This window comes from Trachemys scripta, chromosome 6 (assembly GCF_013100865.1).
Source record: "Trachemys scripta elegans isolate TJP31775 chromosome 6, CAS_Tse_1.0, whole genome shotgun sequence".
In the NCBI taxonomy this organism is placed as follows: domain Eukaryota; kingdom Metazoa; phylum Chordata; order Testudines; family Emydidae; genus Trachemys; species Trachemys scripta.
The window spans coordinates 129,542,957-129,566,701 of NC_048303.1; the positions used below are offsets into that span (position 1 = coordinate 129,542,957).

At 45.8% G+C, this 23,745-nt stretch overlaps 1 protein-coding gene and 1 long non-coding RNA gene across 4 annotated transcripts in view; one reads left to right on the forward strand and one right to left on the reverse strand.

The window, feature by feature from the left end:
- The window catches only part of TDRD7 (tudor domain containing 7), a 129,711-nt gene that overhangs the window by 15,005 nt on the left and 90,961 nt on the right, over positions 1–23,745 (reverse strand). For all 3 annotated transcript variants that reach the window (XM_034773177.1, XM_034773176.1, XM_034773178.1), the window contains 6 exons: positions 17,282–17,484; positions 17,032–17,166; positions 14,532–14,615; positions 13,946–14,080; positions 13,120–13,230; positions 939–1,438 (listed from right to left, as the gene is read on the reverse strand). In XM_034773177.1, the coding sequence (XP_034629068.1) occupies positions 939–1,438; positions 13,120–13,230; positions 13,946–14,080; positions 14,532–14,615; positions 17,032–17,166; positions 17,282–17,484 (1,168 nt within the window). The remainder of the gene's footprint in view (positions 1–938; positions 1,439–13,119; positions 13,231–13,945; positions 14,081–14,531; positions 14,616–17,031; positions 17,167–17,281; positions 17,485–23,745) is intronic.
- LOC117878751 lies at positions 15,938–23,623 on the forward strand. Its single transcript, XR_004646073.1, has 4 exons — positions 15,938–16,041; positions 20,753–20,867; positions 21,660–21,765; positions 23,298–23,623. It is a non-coding gene; the product is annotated as an uncharacterized LOC117878751 (long non-coding RNA).

A 23,745-nucleotide genomic window follows, 5' to 3' on the forward strand; every position in this document is an offset into this window, starting at 1 on the left:
GGTAACATTTTTAGAAGTACTTAAATGTTTTCACATTTTTTCCAAAAAGTGACTGGCTAAGTTTCAATGAATGTCAATGGGACTTGAGTAAAAAGTTTTAAAGTGCCTAATAGCTAGGATACAGGTAAGTCACGAAGGGCCCTAAAAGGGAAAAACAAGTATGAGGTTGAAAAGGGGGAGCCAGTGGAAGGGGAAGGACATGGATGAAACAACAAGGCAGAAAGATTTCTGACTGATGATTTAGATGAATGAAAATGAACCCATCACGAGAGCTCTAGGCACATGTACAAGATGACTTTTGAAGACTCCCCCCAACATGTGTTTTGGAACAATAGTAGAATCTGTATGAATTGTTCTACTAACTTTTACCTGCCTTTTAAATGCTCAGATTGTAATTGTGTGCAACACTACTACTTTAAACAGATTTTTGTATGGTATAGCTAAATTAAAATAGCCATTTGACGGAAACAGTTGTGACGAAAAAAATCTTATACTCACAGTGATAAATAACTAGCAACCAAGGGGCAAACAATTTGCACGTAAATTTACTGCTGGCAAAAAAGTGCTTGACTGAAAGACCTGTGGCTAAACTGAGAGCGTCACATCAGGTACAGCAGGAATAGAAGCAGTGTTTCAATCATTGAGTTCTAATTGTGACCTGGAGGCAAGTAGAGTCTACAACCTCATTCACTCCCCTTGGTCCCAGATTACTGACAATCCGAAATGTGGACACTTTCCTTGTCAGCTGGAATGAGGCCAAACATTACCGAGAAATGCACAATTCACATTAATCTAATTCTGAGAAGACTGAGCACCAATTAAGATTTCTCTGTGCATATCTCTAGTGCTAGTGCTGGGCATTTGGACCCTGCAAGTATCACCGTAGACAACAGCCTGCCTCAAGATAATACGTATCTTTTATGAAAGCATCTACTTACTTATTTTCCACTTTAGCAGCATACAGATTATTCTTCTTAATGGCAATGGGTCTCTCCTCTGCCATGCTGTAGTACAGAATCATTTCTTCCATGAGGACTTCTAGGTTGTGGATCTCTTGCCAAGGCTGGACGACAAAGTGACCAGGGTGGCAGGCCACTGAAATGTAGACATCCATGTGCTCACCGGGTTTCGGTAACGGTAGAAGAGGTGGCATGTCAAGAGTAGGCATCACACTGCTGGGTTCTGGAGCAGGCTTGATTGACCCCATGAGGCTTTTCTTGAGGCCTAGGCCAATTAATTCTGGAGCAAGGATAGTATCACTTTTCCCTTTCATAGGACTAGCGCCACTGGGTGCAACACTCAAAAAGACATCTTTCTGATGCTTCCACAAGTCTGCATTAGTGATCTGCCGATTGATGCTCCGATCGGGGTCTGGGAAGTTCTTGGGAGTAAACAAGTAAATATATGCAATTCCCTTTGAGTCATCCAGTTTAGCAACCTTTAAAGGGAAGAAATAAAGTGAACTATTATGAAATGCATCTGCATCTTTAATTTTGTATGACCCAAGATTAAAGCTTTTTACGGGAGGAAAAACTGGAATGTATATGTTAACAGTAATCTATTTCAAAATAAAAATATTTTCAAAGACTTGGCACAAATAGTTTATTGTTAAGGTAAAGCTAACAAAATATGTGGACAAAGGTATTCACGATGGCTGAAAACGGCAAGTACAGCAAACTGCTCAATATGGAAGAGTAATAGCAACACCATCATTGAGGTTGGGCTAGGGTGACCAGACAGCAAATGTGAAAAAACGGGACAGGGGATGGAGGGGGTAATAGGAGCCTTCATAAGAAAAAGACCCCGAAATCGGGACATCTGGTCACCCTAGGTTGGACTCCATTTTGCACTTACTGCAAGAGTTCAACCTCTGAGTTTTGTATGGAAAATGTGTGTCTGCCCCAAATTTACAGTACAATCTCAGAGTTTAGCATTTTCACGTAAATCTGTTAGTTTGAGTTCTAAACAATTAAAAATTGACCTTAAAGGTCTCATTTTGAGTCTCAGTTTTTCAGATCCCCTGCCTAAAAGACAGACTGCAGAAAGTTAGACGTTTGTATTTAGTGCTAGCTCAACCTGTTAATTAAAAAAAATATATATATTAGTATTCATTATAAGTGACTCCTTCCATGCAACAGCTAAACAGAAAACATGGTATGGGTTGGCTGCAATCATTCTCTGACAAGGTACGTGGAAGCCTTTCTGAACAGTTATGGGGAGGCACAGCGCTGTATTTTGTCATCTGCCCCCAGTAATGTTTCCTACACCCAAATGGGCGGTTGCCAGATAGGGAACCACTTTTGCTACTCTTCAGGCATTTCTATTGAGATCTTTGACAAAGGAAACAGGGAGAGAAATCTTGTCTGCTTGTGGTGGTGCTGGAATGCTGGCATCTCCCTTAGGGAAGAATTAAAGTTATGATGTTCCCTGACATATGGTGGTTGTGCATCCGTGTAGCAGAGTAGAAGGCCCACATGTTGTCTGAACTTTTCATTTCCTTACTTTTTAGGTTGTGTGTTAGTTAGGATTTTGTGTATGCTCAAATACACTGTTTGGTGTGTTTCTGTCTTAACATAAATATTATTGACCGTAACACTATATATACCAACATGGTGCAACTTCACATCAAGAACTTCAGGGAAATTAGTAAATTTTTATAATCACTACAAGTCTCAAGAACGCTGTAAAACTGAATTATTAAAAGCTACTTTTACCATTAACTCAGATTTAGTCAGTGCAGAAAACCAAGTTATCATCAACAGATTTCCACTGTGAATCTATGCATCTTTCCAGCTTTTTAAAACAAATGGAATAAAAGATAAGATCCACAGGAAGTGAGCATCTTAGGTCTGCAGGAAGGGCTTGGACAGAAGTCAGGAGAGCAGAGGGGAATTTCCCCACGGTTAGACAGTGGAAGCCTATTAAATATAGGCTTAGATTTTCCAAAATGGATGCCTACAGTTAGACTTCCAAGTTCATACTTCGGCCCCTAAATAAAACTGCCTAATTGTCAAATGCTCCAAGAAGATAGCAGCTCCCACCAACTTAGAAGAATACCTTTGGGCACCCATTTTTAAAGGATTGGTCTAATGATTTTTGCTATGTTACATTAGTAACAACAGTATTACGGGTACAAGTGCTATGGAGTGTGAATTTGGCAGTGTACATAACTAATTTCTTACATGTTAATTCGATTTTTCAGAGACCACACATTCCAGGTCAGAAAAGGGAATATTAACACATCATACTAGCAGATGGGAGACAAGAAAAAAGCAACCTATTATGGCTGCAGTATTAATCTTCTGGCCTACTTGATGCATTTCTTTAGCCCTCATGGCATATCTGGATTCTCTAGATCCTAAGATTTAATTTACAAGGCCAAGTAGATTCTAGCTTTCATGATACCAATTTCGAGGGTATCTTTCCAAGCTAAGTAATCCAAAGTAATGTTACCTTCATGAATCTGTAGAGACTGAAGCAACAGATTTTGATTCTTCTCTGTCATATGCTTGTGTAAGTCAGGAGACAGAACAGTGGAAAACCACATACTCATGGACTGACAAATGTGAACAGCCCTGCCCCAATTACTCTCATTGGGATGTTAATGTTAACGCTTCAAGCATCAGCATTAAATATTTCATTGCCAGATCATCACAGCAGATGCAATGGGGAAGGGAGTAGGAACTGAGAGTTGCTGCGGGGAGGAGAGAAGAGACACAGAAAGGAGGATATGGAAAGAAAAGAAAGATAAAATGCACAGTCCTAAGGTTGAGCATATTTTGCCATTGAGTGATGCTGAATGCGAATTTGTTCAGAGCAAAGAAATACTAAAAGCTTAGACTGAGATTTTTAAAGGATATAAGGGGGTTAGGTACACAAATCCCACTGATTTCTGTGGGAGTTAAGTATCTAATCTCCTTTGAAAATTCCAACCTTAGTCACTACATGAAGGCCATTACTTCCCCTCATCTTTGTGAAAACCTCTTGATATTGCTGGGACCACATCTGGAGAAGCAGGTGTGGGGTAGGTGGTCCTAGCCTGGCCAGTGGCCCTTAAATGAGAATTTGTCTCTCTGCATAATAAGTAATACACAAATATTATGGTTCACTTCTATTGTGAGTGGGGAATGAGAAAGGCTTGCTGGTCCTGCTCAAATTCTCCATTGAACAGTAAAAATTCTAATAAAATTACACTTAAAAGAAAAAAGTTAGTACTAACTCCAAACCATAATAGTGTGAGTGTGTAAGTAAATAAATATTTGGCTTGGTGGTCTAGGTTTGGAAAAGTCTAACAAATAAATAACATCTGTAGTAGAAAAAGAGCCTGAGACATAAGCCCTTGCATCAGAGGCCTGATGCCTAAACTAAAGTAGTGGTCAAAGCTTTGCTAATATAAAGCAAAGTCAGCAAGAGACAGGCTGTGAGCAGGAGTCAGACTCTGCCTGCGTACACGCACACAGAGCCTGGCAAGAACCAACGCGCACATTCCTAAGGCAGGCTAGGCGCAGGACACTCTCACAAACGCATTTCAGAAGAATGGTACTAGAACACCCTGATACCAAGTATGGTACAAACACACCCCAAAGATAATGAGAACACACTGACCCCTCCTAAAGATAAGGTCGGGATCATAGTATAATGGATAGAGATGTTTTGATCGAACCAACATGAACAAGGTAATGGATGGTAACAACCCACGTCAGGGGGCAGTAACTAACTATGGTCAGAGGGGTAACACATAACTTGTTTGTATTGGTGTATAAAATGGAGTCTCAGAGGGAATGTCTTTGGCCAGCCTAGGGGGGGAATAGAAAGTCACACCATTCACTGAGCTGCATCCATTGTCATGGGCATGCATGTCTTAGTATCCCCGTAGAGTCTGCCGGATGCTATTACCGTGCTTTGTTGACAATAAACCTGGCCTGGTGCCTTCGTACCTTAAGAGGAGGTTACTCACCCTGTGCAGTAACTGACGTTCTTTGAGATGAGTGTCCCTGTGGGTGCTTCACTCCAGGTGTTGGTGCGTCCCTGCACCTTTGCTCGGAGATTTTTGTAGCCGTACTCGTACCGGCCACGCATGCGCAGAACCTGCCCCCCACTCTGAGTCTAGCTTAATAGTACGCATGCGTGGCCGGTCTCCTCAGTTCCTTCTCTACGACGGAGGCTACCCCAACTCTGAAGTAGAGGGGAGGAGGGTGGGTAGTGGAGCACCCACAGGGACACTCATCTCGAAGCACGTCAGTTACTGCACAGGGTGAATAACCTCTTCGAGAGAGAGATGTCCCTGTGGGTGCTCCACTCCAGGTGACTTAAAAGCAGTGTATCTCAAGGAGGGACTTTGGATCTGATAGGAATGCAGTAGATAGTACAGCTCTGCCCAATCGTGTATCAGAGAGAGGGCCTTGAGTAAGGGCATAGTGTTTAACAAATGTGTGTTCAGAGTACCAAGTGGCTGCTTTACAGATGTCAGCCAGGGGAACTTTGCGTAAGAAAGCCACTGAGGCAGCCAGAGATATAGTGGAGTGAGTTCTGATGCTGGCTGGGGGTGTAACCTTCTTCATCTGATAGCACAATCGGATGCACTGAGAAATCCAGTTTGAAAGTCTCTGGGTAGAAATAGGAGTCCCTTTGTCTCCATCATGGAGCGTTCCAAAGTCTAGAAGAATTTCTAAAGGGTTTGGTTCTATCCAAATAGAAGGACAAGGTCCTGCGTACATCTAATGTATGCATTGTGGCTTCGAACGAGTTTGCATATGGTTTCGGAAAGAAGGTTGGTAGGTGTATCTGCTCATTAATGTGGAATGAGGAATGCATCTTTGGAAGAAATTTGGGGTGTAATCTAAGGGTAACCTTGTCCTTGAAAAATAGCGTATATGGCGGGTCTGCATAAGAGCTGCTATTTCTCCTGCCCAACTGGCAGAGGTAATTGCCACTAAAAATGCTGTTTTCATCGAAAGGTGTAAGAGGGAGCAAGTGGCTAGGGGCTCAAATGGTTGTTGAGTTAGGCAGGATAGTATTAAATGAAGGTCCCACGGAGTGGTAGGTGGTTTAATGTCTGGGTATAGGGCTTGGAGTCTCTTAAGGAAATACTTAATATGCATTGGTATTAAGGAAATACTTAATATGCTCATCATGATCGGATGAGCAAAAACAGAGGTATCATCAATTTTGTCATGAAAGGTTGTAATAGCAGCTAAATGGACTCTGATGGAGCTGAAAGAAAGGCCGGATTGCTTAAGATCCAATAGGTAGTCAAGTATGAGCGGGAGAGATACCGAGGTGGGACAAAGTTGTTTAGCTGAACACCAATGTGTGAATCATTTCCACTTTTGTAGATAGGTGGTGCGAGTAGATTGTGTTCTGCTATGTAGGAGCACTCTTTGAACTTGTTCAGAGCAATCTAGTTCGTTTTGGGAGAACCATGTAGGAACCAGGCTTTGAGGTGAAGCATGGATAGGTTGGGGTGGAGAAAGTGGCTGTGTTGCTGTGATAGGAGGTTCGGGATGAGAGGCAATGAAATTGGTGGTCAATCGACATTCTGGTAGGAACGGAAACCACGGTTGTCTGGGCCATGACAGGGCAATCAGGATCACCGTGGCACGGTCCGTTCGTATTTTTATCAGGACCCTGTTGAGAACTGGTATCGGGGGAAAAGCATAGAGTATGTTCTGGTGCCATGGGATCATGAATGCGTCTCCCAGGGAATGTTTGCCCAGTCCCACTCTGGAGCAAAAGTCGGGACATTGTGTTTTTCGCAGTTGCAAAAAGGTCTATGGTTGGGTGACCAAGTGCGGAATATGTTGTGAATGGTTCTCTCGTCTATCTCCCATTCGTGATCCCAGGGAAAGCGTCTGCTTAATTCGTCCGCTGTGGTGTTCGTCATTCCGGGAAGATAGGCAGCTGATATCCAGATGTTGTTCGCAAGGCACCAATTCCAGAGCTTCATAGCCTCTGTACAAAGCGAGTGGGAGTGAGCTCCTCCCTGCCTGTTTACATAGAACATGCAGGCAATGTTGTCTGTCATTATGTGATTCCTGATTAGTGGGAGGAAGTGATGGCACGCATTGCGTATGGCTCGAAGTTCTAGGACATTTATGTGCAGGGAGGTTTCGGTTGAAAACCATAGCCCCTGGATGAGGGATGGAGCCTCCTGGAGAAAGGGGACTCCAGAGCAGAAGTTGGAGTGAACTGTCCACCACAGTAGAGAGTCTGACTCCGAAAGGTATGGAGAGAGGTTTGTTTAGAGTGCACATTCGGTCTGTAAACTGTGCCCAACCACGCTTGGAAGCACCTCATGTAGAGTCGTGCATTTTGGATCATGAAAGTGCACGAGGCCATGTGACCTAGTAGTTGTAGACAGTCTCGGGCAGTGACCTGGGGACTGTTGCGAAGTTTTGTGGCCAGTAGGCTTATGGAGTTGAAGCGGTCGGGTGGGAGAGATGCCAATCCCGTCCGGGAGTCGAAGTCTGCTCCTATGAACTCCAGATGTTGGTTGGGGCATAATGTGGATTTGTTTTTGTTTATTTGTAGGCCTAGAGATAGGAAACAATTGACAGTAAGCCGCGTGAATCAGAGAGCTTCGTCGAACGTTGAGCCTTTGAGGAGGCAATCGTCAAGGTAAGGAAATATTATGACCCCTTGTTTCCTGAGATAGGCAGTGACTACGGCTAGGAACTTGGAAAAAACATGAGGGGCCGTGGACAGTCCGGTAGAACCCGGTATTGAAAATGTGTTGAGCCAAGGGTAAAATGGAGGAAGCGTCTGTGGGCCGGGTGTATAGTCACATGAAAATAGGTGTCCTGTAGGTCGAGGGCTGAAAACCAATCGCCCTGCTCCAGCACTGGGATTATGGTGGTGAGAGTAACCATCTTGAACTTTTGCTTTTTGACAAATTTGTTGAGCCGCCTGAGGTCGAGGATCAGTCGCCATCCCCCAGTTTTCTTTTCTGTTAAGAAATAATGAGAGTAAAAACCCTTCCCTTTGTGTTGTTCGGGCATAGTTTCTATTGCTCCCAGTTGAAGGAGATATTGCACTTCTTGGAGGACTGGTCGCTCGTGAGAGGGGTCCTTGAAGAGGGATGGGGAGGGTGAGTGGGAGGCAAGGAGAGAAAGGGGATGGAGTAGTCAATTGTAACGACCTCTGTAAACCACTTGGTGGTGGTAATGTTCTGCCATTGATGGGAAAATGGTCGTAGGCGGTGTCCAAAAATAGGTGTACTCGCTGAAGTGGGAACGCTGTTTTCTAAACCCTCCACCAAGACTTCAAATCTGCTTATTAGTCGGAGGGGGTTGAGGCGCCCCCATAGAATTGGGACGCCGCCGCTGGAATCTCGGTCTCTGGCATTGCTGTTGTTGCTCCTGTGATCTATGGAAGTGTTGTGTATATGCGGGGTAGCGTGGACAGTGGTAAGGTTGATATCTATATTGTTGCCTTCTGGTCGTAGGTGTTTGGATTCCTAAGGACCTGAGGGTTGCCCTTGAGTCCTTCATTGAATGAAGCACGTCGTTTGTGGTGGAAGCAAAGAGTTTGTTACCGTCAAAGGGAAGATCTTCAGTGGTACTCTGGACCTCTCGAGGAAAGAAAGAAAAAGGAGAGCCATGACCACTGCTGTGGCGGTCGATCTTGCTGCAGTATTGGCTACATCGAGGGCCGCTTGAAGAGCGGTACGTGATATGATTTGTCCCTCGGAAACCAGAGCTGTGAATTGTTGTTTCTTCTGTTCTGGAATGTCATCAATAAAGTTCATGAATTTATTATAGTTTCTGTGGTCATATTTTGCAAGAACTGCAGTATAATTAGCAATATGAAATTATAGCATTGAGAATGCATATACTTTACGACCAAAGAGGTCCAAGCATTTACTTTCCTTGTTGGCCGGGGTGGAGCGGGAATTCTGCTGTTTGGTCCTTCGGTTGGCTGCATCTACCGCCACTGAATTTGGCGCTGGATGGGTAAAAAGGAATTCAGAGCCCTTAGAATGGATGAAATACTTCCGGTCCGCTTGTTTACAGGTAGGTAAGGCTTGTAGCTGGAGTCTGCCAGATGGACTTAGCAGGTTCTAAAAGGGCTACGTTGATTGTTAATGCAACCCTAGAGGAAGAAGAGGGCTGTAGGATGTCAGTTAACTCATGCTGTTGTTCAAGGACTTCCTCCAAGTTAATTCTCAAGTCACTGGCAACTCTTTTAAAAAAAGATCTTGGAATTTTGAGAAGTCATCCGACGATGTTGGAGGAGGGGGAAGTAACGCTTCTTTAGGCGATACCTCCAGCTCTACTGGAATAGGAGCAGGACTTGGTTGATCCTGCAAGTGTGACAGTGCTGCTTGGTGTCGTGTGTCATTGGCAGGTTTGTCAGGTGGTGGTGCTAGGCAGGTGTTGCGCCTGGTTGAGGTGGAGTAGCGCATGTGTTCTCGAGGGTACGATGCCCATGGGGCCCAATGTTGCCATGGTTGTGGGTAGGGCAGAGGTGGTGCCATCCAGGGGTTTACACCCCGGGGGCAGGATCCTGAGAATAGGATGAGGTAATTTTTCTATGACCTCTGTTGACTGGGGTCTGGGGATGGGAGTCTTGATATAGTGAAAAATCCCCCTGTCGTCCCGCTTCCTCTTCACTGGAGGAAAGCTGTTCAGACCCTGACTCAGCCATTGGAGAGAAACAGGCATTCAGCAGGGGTGACTGCAGGATAGGTGACAACAGCAGATCTCTTGCCTGAGTAAACTGCAGTGCTGAGTCTCCTGAGTGAGGTGAAGGCTGTGCAGGAGGAAGTTGCAGTGAGGAAACATTCCTCTGCACCGGTGTTTTGAGCCTGGGCTCACTGCCAGTCAGCCCAGCGGGTGTCGGTGCTGTGGCCAGTGCCAGGAGAGCAATATCAGCCTGCAGAGGGTCAGGCAGGTCGTGGAATGTCGGCACCGCGTCAGTCGCGGTGCCAGAAGAGAGGCAGGCAGCTGGAAGCCTGAAGTCTCGGCACCGGAGCTTTGCGCCGCTGCTGCAGCCTCAGGCGGGTTTTGCGTGGTGCCGGAGGAGCCCGGCTCATCAAACGTGCTCAAGTGGGGGAGCACAGGCAGGGAAGTTGTAGATCTGCCTGAAGAAATCTTATGTCACATGACTTTCTTTGGTGACAAAAGTTGCCCTTTTTTGGCAGTTTTTTTGTGCTTCTTTGAGGGGGGGGCTGTGGCGGGCAGTGGAGCTGGAATCAGCGCCTGGGTCTGAAACTGACCCTAGGGATTTCTGAAGGAGGAGCAGTTTCAGTCTAAGCTCTCTGTCCTTCCGTGGCCTGGAAGTTTGCTGCAGTGGGCACATCTTTGGGGAATGTGGGTCTCCCCCAAACATTTTATACATTGTGAGTGGCCATCTGACAGAGGGATAGCCTCCTTGCAGGTAGAGCAGCGCTTAAAGCCTGGGGAGCCAGGCATGTCTGCAGCAGCTGTGGCTGACAGGAACGAATTTTAAGATAGAAATGGTAACTAACTATCACTAACAACAAACTAACTAACTAGAAGGGCAATTGTAACCAGAGGAAAGGATTTCTTAACGAGTCTGCTGAGCTCCGTCTCAGGCCGGGAATGGTAGAGAAGGAACTGAGGGGACTGGCCGCGCATGCGTACTATTAAGCTAGACCAGGGGTCGGCAACATACGGCACAGGAGCCGATTTTGAGTGGCACGCTGCCTGCCCGGTGAGGAGGAGGAGGAGGGGCGGAGGGGCCGGAACGCACCAAGCTGGGGGAAGAAGCGGGGGAGGAGGGAAGCTTGGCTGCCGCAGGACCAAGCTTCTGCCTCTTGCCCTGGCCCCCACCCCACTCAGCCCCCCCCGCCCACCGCTCTCCCCTGCGGGGGCAGGAGGCAGAAGCTTGGTCCTGCAGCAGCCAAGCTTCCCTCCTCCCCCGCTTCTTCCCCCAGCTTGGTGCGTTCCGGCCCCTCCTTCCCCTCCCTGCTGGCAATGGCCCTTGAGAGAGGGAGGGGGAGCGGAGCAGAGCCGAGCGGCAGCGTGCACACAGCTCCGTAGAGCAGGCAGAGAGAGGTAGGAACGGAGCCTGGGGGAAGGGAGTGGAACAGGGCATATCCCTTCCAGCCCCCTGCCATCAGCCGCTCAGGGCAGGGAGCACCCCCATGAGCGGAGCACCCCAGCCCTCTGCCCTGCACCTCCACACACACCCTAGCCCTCTGCCCTGCACCCCCCCACACACCCATCCCTCTGCCCTGCACCTCCACACACCCCAAGCCCTTTGCCCTGACCCCTGAACCTCCCACACATCCAGCCTTCTGCCCTGCACCCCCCCACCCACCAGCCTTTGGCCATGACCCCTGAATCCCCCCACACTCCTGGCCTTCTGCCCTGCACCCTCTGCCCTGACCCCTGAACTCCCCCCCCCAGGTCTGGGGTCCCGGCTGCCGGCCCCTTGCCAGCCAGCGTCCCGGCCACAGGCCCTGCTCAGCCTGCTACAGGCCTAGGTGAACAGAACCCCAGGCTGGAAGTGGGCTGAGCAGGCTGGTGGCGTAAGGTCAGCATTTTAATTTAATTTTAAATGAAGCTTCTTAAACATTTTGAAAACCTTGTTTACTTTACATACAACAATAGTTTAGTTATATAATATAGACTTAGAGAGAGACATCTTCTAAAAAACGTTAACATGTATTACCGGCACGCGAAACCTTAAATTAAAGTGAATAAATGAAGACTCGGCACATCACTTCTGAAATGTTGCCTACCCCTGAGCTAGACTCAGAGCGGGGGGCAGGCTCTGCGCATGCGTGGCTGGTACGAGTATTGCTACAAAAATCTCCAAGCAAAGGCGCAAGCACGCACCAACACCTGGAGTGGAACACCCATAGGGACATCTCTCGAAGAAGAACAGATCTTGTGGTCATTGGGCAGTTTGATCGAGGTTTGCGGTGCCAGCTGTCTGCACAGAGCTGGGACAGCACACAGCGGGAACATACACAGCCACACATTTGACGACATCATTTTACAATATTTACATATGCCAGACTAGACCAGCAGTATTTTAAATGTGCAGTATTCAACACTAAAGCAGACAAGAAAAGGAAAAGCTACAAAGTGTGCCTCTCAAAAGGTGCACTCATGGTGGTACTCTAATGAAATTAGGGGCAAGATTTTTCAGAAGATCCCCTGTAATGTATTAATTATATCAGACTCTCTGAAGACTTTGAAGGGTGCTCCCAGACAATTAGGTAAGTAGGTCACACTACAAATGGTTGACTTCTACTCAGCATATTCCAAAAAAAGTGAGATGAGTCTGCAAATGGACTGTATTAAGTCCTAACACAATGTAGTTTAATTTATCTACTTGGCTAGTTACTACTCTGCAAGCCAGGGTGCGAATCCGTAGCACACCAGTTTGTTGTGCAGTAACATCTGGTGTGGACACTGCTATAGCGCAGTGAAAATCCCAGAGTGTGGCTGAGTGGAACTTTCACTGTGCTGTAGCAGCGTCCACATGGGACATTATTGAGCAGCAAGCTGGCGCACCGTAGTGTCACAGCCTGGCTTGTGGATAGTGACTTGTCATGTAGAAATAAAAGCAAATAAGAACTAAAAAATTCCTCTCCTAGCCAGCTGGAAGAGTTACCTCCACCTGCTGGAGACATGAAAATTACTGAGCAGGGTCATCCACCCACTTCCTTTTTTATGAGGTGGCACGACAAGAGTTTTGCTTTTTTTTACCAGCAAATAAGGGCAAGAAAAGGAATTATACCGAGCTAGCATAGGAGAATTTGGAAGGAGGAAAATTCTTTGTCTTCTTTAAATGTAGATTCCAAGTATTGTATAAAAAAATATTTGCTGGGAAATACAAGCAAATATACTTTGTATCAAACGTATCAAAAATGATGAATTCATACAGAATACAAATGTTATGGGAGGCTACAAAGCTGTAAATTGTCTAGTATAATAGCTTTTCAAACAAAAATAATGTAGGTAAACATTTTTAAGCCTGAAAGAATTTTATTTTTTATAATCAAAACCTGCATGTCTGATGGAGGGTGAAAGTATCAAGTTCCTGTAACTTTATGATGACATTTTATTATAACTCTTCATTCACATTTCAATCCGGTATTCCATAGTTTATTGAATTTCAAGTGTTTGAGATATTTACATTTACCTTAATGCTGCAATCAGGACAATTTAATACTGTATCTCTCAGCCACAATACAGCATCTGGAGTCCACATGCCAATGTTACGGGGAAGATCTGCTAAACAGCACTTCATAGCCTAAAAGACATGAGTATGTTAATGGTACAATTTAATTACATGATGATGTTGTACTATTGAAGTTTACCTGCACAGAAACTAGGTAGTTTATTACAAGCTCTAACTCAGATGGATTAAAAGATATATGGTATTAAAACCGTGAAAGGAGGAGTCTACTATGCTGTAAGTTACTTCAACCACTAAGAATGTGGTGGTCTGCAGAATGGAGTCCCTTTACCCATACAGTAAGACTACTGCCACAGCCTTCTACTGTTAGCACACAAGAACAATCTGTATTCATTTAAAACTGTATACTATAAGACGTTAGCATGCACAACGCAACATTAATTCTAAGGCTACATGTACACTGTGCTGAAGTGTGGTCCACAAGGTGTGTGTGAGAGAAGAACTGCAGAGGGCACCCAAGTGTTTTGTGTTAACTGCCGTTTGGATGCTGCTGGCACAAATTAAAAGGTACATAAGTTCACGTTAATGTAGTCCTGTTTGAAAGAGGATTATGTTAACATGAACTTTGGTTCCTTTTAGTTTGCGCCAGCAATGTCCACAAGAGGCAGTTAGCAGTTCACACCCCTGTAGTCCATAGTGCAGAACAGGCAATCTTAAAACGTTTTAAAGTCACAAATCACTGCAGAGCACACATTAAAATTATCAAGACTAAGACATGGCCAAGAGAGGTATAGAGGCAATCAGCTTTACTTAAAAATGATGTTTGTACCTGGGGTGGTACTGAGATTATTTCTCTCAGGAACTGTGATGGAATATCTCGAAGCTCCGATACTTTTACAGATGCAACTGTTCCAGTATCCATGAACTGCACATCTAGTGCACGACTACTGTGAACGCTTGTTATCTGAAATGAGAATGCGAGTGGTAAGGAAAACTCAATACTAGCAAGAGATCAACATAGTATCTTTAAAAAGCAAATTAATATTTTAAGGAAATGGAAGAAAATACGTTGTCAGTGCATTTTATGATGCTATGCTTGGTGAAATGAAATCTGTTAAATGACAACACAAAAACAGTGGGTTAGACCTACAGGGATCTATTCCACATTCCATCAGCTAAAGTAAAAGATTACTTATGTGTGTTTACTATTTGAGTAAGTAGTCAGTGTAAAATGATACACATGCCATAATCAGTGTCAAAGAATTCAGATGACGATGATCCAGATTTTAGCCAACCCCCAGACCTACAAAAATAGCAGATGCTACATGGGAAATCAAAGAATAGCAGCAATTTTCAGTTGACACATGAAAGTTAGTTGGTGGTAAAAAAAACAAAATCAACAATCTGTTTCTTACCTCCACACGTGCCCATTTTCCTTTACAAGGGAACAAGCAGATTTTGCCACAGAAAGGTAATGAGATGAAATATTCAGGTGCTTGCTGTGATAAAGAAACAAGGGTAAATAAGTCTGTTTTTGAAGTTTTTTTTGGTTGAAGAATGGCTACTCTTAAATCTGCTATTGAATGTCCCTGAAACAGACTTCAACGAGAAACTGCTGAGCTATCATTCATTTACAAACCTAACACCATCAATCTGGGCTTGAATAGGGACTAGGAGTGGCTGGATGGCTCACTACAAAAGCAATTTTCCCTCTCTTGGTATTGACACCTCCTCCTCAATCATTGGGAGTGGACAACATCCACCCTGATTGAATTGGCCCGGTCAACACTGGTTCTCCACTTGTAAAATAACTCCCTTCTCTTCATGTGCCAATATCTGTAATTTTCATGCCATGCATCTGAAGAAGTGGGTTGTAGCCCATGAAAGCTTATGGCCAAATAAATCTGTTAGTCTTTAAGATGCCACCGGAATCCTTGTTGTTTTTGTGGATACAAAACTAACACGGCTACCCCTCTGATACTTAAGAAGTTTCTGTTTATCACTTTGGATCTAACCTAAGGGATTTAAAAATATATATATATCTATCAAGGTTATATTTCCAGGGAGAGAATGAGCACCAGAGCTGCCCTAAACCTTGATAGGCAGAGCTGGAGAAGGTTTAAAAACTGGTCTCCTCCTTAACTGCACTGCTTTTTACTCTGATGTGACATGTGGGTCTTGCAAGTGCCACGGTGGGCTTGCATCTCACCTCTACAAAAGCCCTGCCCATCAGAAAAGTCAGACAAGAATGAGAGGCACAAGGGAATCTCTTAGGGGGTGGGAGGTGGGGAGAGCATCTTGATCGCTTTTATGAGCAGAAAACCTATTGGGTTGGTTGTAAACAGTTCTTATCCAGAGAAGCATAAAAGTAACAGACCAAGAGCAGAGACTACTACAAGAGATGGCTTGCAAAAGCTTCAGCAAGGAGACTAAAACAAACATTCATCAAGCTTTGTATTAGAATGTCAAGTACCTTCAATGTCCTGGAGCCAAAGGGGCTGACAATGAAATCTCTCCTCATTCCATCTCAGCTCATTACATATATGAAAACAGATGTAACCCACATGCTTTATAGTGCATTTGACTGTTTGGCACAAAGAAAGTAATCACAGATTTCTGTTTGAATACTCTGCCTGTACTTCTGCAAAGACTAGTGCAGAGCAGAGGGACTCACTAAGAGAGGGACAGAAACATCCAGAAATAGGGTGTGGCAGTTGCTACACATGCTCAGTAACTTTTTTAAGAAGCTGTACGAGATGTTTTCATTTAGGGCAAACATTTGAGAATATAGCCAGATTCTGAGGGGAAAGGTTATAAATACAGGAGATAAAGATAGCCCTGTGGACTTAATGGCTGATCCATACAGGACGAAAACATGTTTGCTGCAAGGGCTGTGTCCCTATTCCTGTACCACTTAGGAAACAGGTGAGTGCTAGTCCAGCTTTCCTTATTATTTAATAGACGGCTTCCTTAATGTTTGACTCCACTGTAGTGTGTTTTACAGACCTAGAGGGAGGATCAGGGAAGGGAGAATGTGTCACCCTTAGTGGCTACAGAGACTATGGAACCTACATTTAGCTATTAGCTAATTGAGTTAAACTGCAACCTTGCTCCAGTTAAAAAGAAAACAGGGCAGAGCTCAGTGACTTGGCTTACCCGACATGGCTCGTGGGTGAAAAGCTAGTGCTTTACAGAATGAATGTCTTAGAGATCCAGGGACTGGATAGTGGATATGCTGATCCCAGTATCTGTGTCACTGTATCGATACAGACTACAAATTTCTGTCTCACCAACAAGGGAGCCAGTCAACTGTTAACTAAAGGGTTGGAATGCTGCTAGCTGGTAGGATCCCCAGACTTTTGTTTGCTGACAAGGCTCCAAAGCATTTGGCTGCAACTCAGCTTTTTCCATTTTCAAGCTCAGAAGAGTGCAGATGACACACTATATATATCATGATCTGTCTATAAAGACCAAAAAAATCACCTAAGAGAATTAGAGTGTGCGCGCGCTAACGTACAGAAGTGTAACCGTCATGTTGAAACCTTGCATTTAAATATATAATAGCAACAAAGTGGGGAAGTCTGTATGAGAGATAACAGGAAATTTACTACATCCAGTTTACTAGCTTTTGTTTAAGAAGTTATGAATAAGTATTCCAAAAACTATTTACAATAGCTTTTGTGTTTATTAAATGTTTTACTAAGAAATTGTGTGGTACTCTGAAGCTGGCTGAGAACAATTATTAACAGCTACAGTCAGGGTTTTACATAACAGCCCTGTTTAATACTAATGCTTTCTGACAAGTCCTGAAAGACTGAATTCCTGCTCTGTGCCTCAGTAAAGAGTAAGGCTGAGATGCAGGGAGTGTAAGACAGTCAAAAATATTACCTCAGCAGCTCCCTGCTCATTACACACCTTGTACTGGAAGTAGTCTTCCAACTTTTGCAAGATCTCGCAGAGTTTGGCTAGGCCCTTTGATGGCACCTGGCAATATAGGGTTCCGTCAGAGCAAACGTTGGTTACTCTAACATTTGTATATAAAGCATCTGCCTGCAACAAAATATTTGAAGGAAGAAATTTAACAAGTTTCTGGTATTGTACTCCTTCCCCATGATTTAACACTTCAGAATTTTAAATGAACAAGTATTACATCATAAAATAGTACCTGAAGGTGTAGTTCAAAAGATTTGTCACACAAGGCCTTCAGACAGGTGACGTTGATATTTATATCATCCTCTCCTGATGTGTCATACAGAACAACAAGCGGAATATCACTCTTTTCCAGTATTTCCACAGCGAATATCTTGCCACAGGTTTGTGATTCAACAACTTTCACTAAAACAGGATCATCACAAAAGACTTCCAGCCCTGTGAAATAAGCAGTTCAGAATTTCCACCCATCATTTTCCCTGAAACTTCCCACAGGGAAGTGTAGTATCGCTGCCTGTGTTTGGGAGCCAGGGCCGGCCGGAGCGCCGGGGGGAAGAGCGGCGAGCCCCGGCCGGGGCTCCGCTCTCCCCGGCGGCCAGAGCGCCGGGGGGAAGGGCGGCGAGCCCCGGCCGGGGCTCCGCTCTCCCCAGAGGCCGGAGCGCCGGGGGGGAAGGGCGGCGAGCCCCGGCCGGGGCTCCGCTCTCCCCGGCGGCCAGAGCATCGCGCCGCCCCCCTCCAGGTGCCGCCCCAAGCACAAGCTTGGTGGGCTGGTGCCGGCCCTGTTGGGAGCTCAGCTCCGAGAATCAGAACACAACAGGAGATGTACTGTATTTGTAAAGAGACCTCCCCCTAGTTTTCTGTAACATTTCTTCTTTAGTGTAATTTTCCACCCCCTAAATGGGTTTGTATCATACACTTTCAAGACTAATAAAGGGGATTTGTCAAGGAAAGCAATATGCCAAAGTAAAAATATTCTCCATGGTCACTCATGGCCATTTTCACAATCACAAATGCAAGTTACAGTAGGTTCTAAGTTTTAATTGCTCTGTAAAAAGGGAAAACAGACCTGGAGCTCTCACGATGGGAGACGAGATTGGCTAAGGCCAGGAACCAGTGTGGGCTGCTGTCTATCACAGCATCCCTGAGGAAGGGAAGAGTTTACATTCTGTGCATTTAATTGGGACTTTGGGTATACTGGAAGGGGTGGAAGGCTAAGTCCCCTCAACCTAGAAGGCGTTAGAGGCTGGGTGGAGCAGTGGGAGACCAGAAATGAAGCACAGGCAGAACCACTGCCACACCACAGGTCTCTGTTATGAAGAGTTTACAATGTAATTTAAGATATGGTGAGCGGCACAATGATCTTGTGGTGAAGGCAACTGGACTGGGATTCATGCCTGGATTCAATTCCGAGGTCTGCCACAGGCATGCATGACCTGGGTCAAGTCACTTCAGGTCACATTTACAGACTTAAATAAGTGACTAAAGATGCAGATTGTCACCTAGTAGAGCTGATCAGGAATTTTTCCAACCAAAGATTTTTTATTTTTTTTTTTAGTTTAAACTGAAATTTTTCAGATACATATTGTTTCAACAAAACATTCATTAGAAAGGTTTCTCAGGTCCAGGATGGAATTTCTGGACAAAAAAGATCTCCTATCCCCAAACAGCAAATAGCCAAACGGTTAGGGCACTCATTTGGATGTGGAAAACCCAGGTTCCAGGCCCTAGTCTGCGTAAACCATGCTATCGGCCATTTTGGAGGATAGAGGCCACTCCCACCCTATCTTTGCCTCCCTATCCCCCCATCCCTTAAATTTAAGGAGTCTTGGGTCGCTCGCCCCCCCCCCCCCCCACACACACACAGGAAGAAGAACAAGTGTCAAAACCTCCAATCTTTTCATGCAACAGAAAAAATGATTACTTACCTTCTCAAACGCTGTTCTAGATACACTGCAGGCACATGTGCACTGGTGCTGGAGAGTTTTCCCTAGAGGTATGCATAAGGGTGACCACCCCCCCATACAAACGGCTCATGCTCTGGAGTGACGCTTTCCCTACATTTGTGTCCTCCCTTGATGCAGCAGACAGTGCATACTGTCTGGTGAAGGTATGAACGGAAAACCATGTTGCTGCCCTGCAATTGCCCATAATCGGGACACGAACCACAAAGCTGCTGACGTCAAATGTGCTCTAGTCGAGTGTGCTACGAGCTTGTCAGGAGGCATTACCTCTTTTGCAGCATCATAATGCATTATCCATTTCAAAAGCCTATGAGTTGTGATAGGTTGACCCTCTCACACTCTGTGAGAAACAAAGATTGAGAAAGAAACTTGAAAGGGCTTTCTTCTATCCAGCTACAAAGCTAACAATCAAGGAATGTCTAAGATGGGGAGTCTTTGTTCGTCCTAGTGCATATGCAGCTTTGGGAAGGACAATGGCAGGTAGACAGACTGATTCAGATAGAAATCCAAGACCACATTCAAAAGGAATTTACAGTGTGGCTGAATGCTGCCTTGTAGAAAACTGTGAATGGGGAATCAGTGACCAGCGTATTCAGTTCTCCCACCCTCCTAGCAGAGGTGATGGCCACTAAGGCGGCTACCTTTGCCAACAGATATAGAAACAAGCAAGCAAGATGCTAAGGCATGAAAGGAGGTCAATAAAAGCAGATAAATTTAGATCCCACAAAGGTGCTGGGTCTCTCACAGGAAGAAACACTCTCTAAAGCAGTGGTTTTCCTACTTTTTTTTTTTTTTTTCTGGCAAACCAGTCGAAGAAAATTGTTGATGCCCGCGACCCAATGGAGTTTGGGGTGCGGGAGAGGTTCAGGGATGTGGTGCAGGGGTGAGAGCTGCGGGGTGGGGCCGGGAATGAGGGGTTCAGGGTGTGGGATGGGGCTCTGGGCTGGGGCAGGGAGTTGGGGTGCGGGAGGGGGTCAGGGCTCTGGGCTGGGGGGGGTGCAGGCTCTGAAGTGGGATCAGGGATGAGGAGTTCGGGGTGCAGGAAGGGGCTCTGGGTTTGGGGAGGGCTCAGGATTGGGGCAGGGGGTTGGGGCGTGGGCTTACCTTGGATGGCTCCCAGTCAGCGGCGCAGTGGGGGTGCTAAGGCAGACTTCCTGCCTGACCTGGCACTGTGGACCACACTGTGCCCCAGAATCAGCCAGCAGCAGGGCCAGCTTCTAGGCGCACAAGCGGCTCAGTGCAGCTCTCGCCTGCAGGCACCACCCTCCCGCAGCTGCCATTGGCCAGTTCCCAGCCAATTGGAGTGCGGAGCTGGTACTCAGGGTGGGGGCAGCGTGCAGAGCCCTGTGCGCCTCCCTCCCCCCCCCGCCTACGAGCCGGACCTGCTGCTGGCTGCTTCTGGGGCACAACGCGGTGTCAGAAAAGGTAGGGACCAGCCTGCCTTAGCCGGGACTTTTAATGGCTAGGGCCAGGCTAGCGCTATAATCATGGATCGTGGGCATCAACAATCTTCAACTGGGTCGCCAGGAAAAAAAAAAAAAAGTTTGAAAACTACTGCTTTAGGGCATTGAAAATCAGGCAGAGGTCCCATTTGGGGCCAGTTGTTGAACCAGAAGAAACAGATTTATTTAGGCCCTTAAGAAAGCTAGCTGCTGTAAGGTGGCCAAAGACAAAGAAGCCTTGGATGGGTGAGTGAAAGGCTATGTTAATGACCATGTACTCTGATACTGTGCCTATCGTCAAAGAAACAGGTCTCTCTAGCTGGCAATCCAGGATCTTGGAAAGCATACCTTCTGGTGCTTGAGAAGATAGGAGGGAGCACCAGGACAGGAAAAGCATCCACTTTTGGAGGCAAGTCTTGTGAGTACAGACTGGGTTTTCTACTGGATAAGAAAACTGAATGAACGTTATTCAAATAGGTTAACTCCATGCTTGAGAGTCATTGAGGAACCATGTTCTCATATTCAAGGAGGAAGGGTTGTAATAAACAAGGGTCCCTGAGTTGTGTTAACAGATCCTTTGTGATCAGAAGTTTGAGGGGTGTTATCTCAGAGGTGGATGAGGTTTGAATGCCACTCTGCCAAGCGGGTGCTAGGATGATCACTCTTGCTCCCTTCTCGATGCAATTTGAGAAGGGTCTTGAGAATTAATGAAATAGGAGGCTAGGAGTAAAGAAGGGACCTATGCCATGGTGTTACTAGGGTATCCCCTAGAAAGTCATGACCATGACCTCCCTTGGAGAAGAACAGATGACATTTTTGTACAGTTCAGGGTGGAAAAGAGGTCTACCCCAGTACTGTCAGATGCTGCAGAAGATAGTCTTTGAACTCCCATTCATGATCCTGCCAGAAGTGTCTGTTCAGGGAGTCTGCAGTTGTATTCTGGTAGATAGACTGATGATATTTCTACCTGATGGGTGATGAGCCTGTTCCACAGCCTTTGTGATTTTGCATAAGGACTAGGACCTTGCTCCACGTTGTCTTCTGATATGGTACACTGCTGTCCTGTTATCTAGCATTACTCTGACTGACAGACCTCATATAACACAAAGGAAGTGTTGGCAAGCCTATCACACTGCTTATAGCTCCAAGGTATAGATATGGAGCACAGATTCCTATGCTGACTATGTGATTGTGCTGTCTCCCCCATTAGATGAGTTCCCCATCCCAACAGACGCCCATCCATTGCAAAGGTTTTCCAAGGCGCTGAATGCAAGAATGGGGTTCCAACACAGACCTTCTCTGGATCTTTTCACTAGGTAAGAGTCCAACACCTGCTGAGGCACTGTGATGCTTTTGGAGAGGCTATGTTTTTTGGGGGTATACACTGTTCTTATCTGTGTCTGGAGGCACCTGAGGTCCCTCCGCACAAGGAGTCACGTGGCCCAAGACTTTTAGGCAGGTCCTCACCTGTTTGCAGGCTGCACTGTTACGCTGAGATTAGGTTGTACAGGGTGGAGAGTCTCTGCTTGGGTAGATAGGCTCTTGCTGTTGTGGAGTAGAGTAGCACCAATAAATAGAGTCTGTTCTCTGAACCTGAGACAGTATGGATTTTCGTGGTTGATGCGAGTCCCAAATATTGAAATAACATTAATGCCCTTTTTGCTTCTTGCCTCTTGAGGTGACTGGCCCTGGAGAAGCCAGACATCCAGATATGGGAACACGGATATTCCCCACTGACGTAGGCAAGGGGCTACTACTGCAAGAATCTTTGTGAACACCCGCAGGGATGTGGAGAGTCTGAAGGGGAGAAATCAATATTGATAGTGATCTGCCCCAACCACAAAACGTGGGAAATGCTTGTGTGAAGGGTGGAGGACAACAGAAATAGGCATCCTGAAGGTTGAGCACAATGAACCAGTCTCCTGGATCTAAGGATGGAAACACGGTGGCTAGTGTCACCACTCTGAAATGCTGTGCTAGGACATAACCTCAGGAACTTGAACTGAGGATCGGTCTCCGCCCTGCACTTTTCTTGGGAACCAGGAAGTAATTGGAATAGAACCCTCTTTTGGTGAACTCTGATGGGGGGGGGAGGGGGGCTGGTTCTAGAGTTCCCAGAAGAAGGAAAAATGGATCTCTTGCTTTAAGAGTTCCTTGTCAGAGGGATCCCTGAAGAGGGACGGGGGTAGGATGGGAAGGAGGAATAGAATGGAATTGTACATAATAATCACTTTGACTACCTCCATTATCCACTTGTCTGAGGTAAGGTACCCCCAAGCAGGTAGGCAACAGGATAGTCAGTTTCCAGAGGAGGGGTAGTTGCACAACCGTTAGTCCAGGGAAAAGGCATACTGAACTCTATGCCCATGACTAAGGTGTCAAAAGTGTCTCAAAGGAAGGAGCTGACTGGATAGAAGAAGGGCTTGGAGGCCCGATGGTCTTTCTTCTGAAAGGATCCGAGTCTTAGGCCTGGTCTACACTGGGGGACGGAGGGAGGGGGAGGAAAATCGGTCTAAGTTACGCAACTTCAGCTACGTTATTCACGTAGCTGAAGTTGACGTACTTAGATCTACTTACCGTGGTGTCTTCACTGCGGTAGCTTGACTCCTGACACTCCCCCGTTGAGTCTGCCTACGCTTCTCTCTCCGGTGGAGTACTGGAGTCGACTGGAGAGCGCTCGGCAGTCGATTTATCGCATCTTCACTAGACACGATAAATTGACCCCTGCTGGATCGATTGCTCCGGAGGTAAGTGTAGACATACCCTTTGGAAAAGTATGCTGATGGTAAAGGAATAGTCCCAATCTCTGAGTGTTTTGAGATCTACTGAATTGTTTTTTTGTTCCAAGCACATCTTCCCCAATGACTGCAATGTTGCCCTGGGCGTCGGGGTGAGTCCTTGAGCATGGGGAGAGAGAATCCCGTTTGCTCACTGAAGAGCTTAGGCCCTTTGATGGGAAGTCTTCCATCATGTTTTGAACTTCTCCTGGAAGTCCTGAGGATTGGTAGCAGGATGCTCTTCTCATGACCACTGCCACAGCCAGGCATCTAGAAGATGTATCATCAGCATCTAAAATGGCTTGCAGAGAAGATTTCACAATCAATTGTCCTTTAATAATAAGTTATGATAGACAGAAATTGATCTTTTTGGTTTTGTGGCAAATGCTCAATAAAATGCGTAAACGTGGAGTATGTATTGAAATCATATTTTGCCATCAAGGCCTGGTAGACTGCAATGCGAAATTGGAAAGTGGCTGATCAATAGTTCTGCCTTCCCATCAAGTCCCGCCTTTTAAA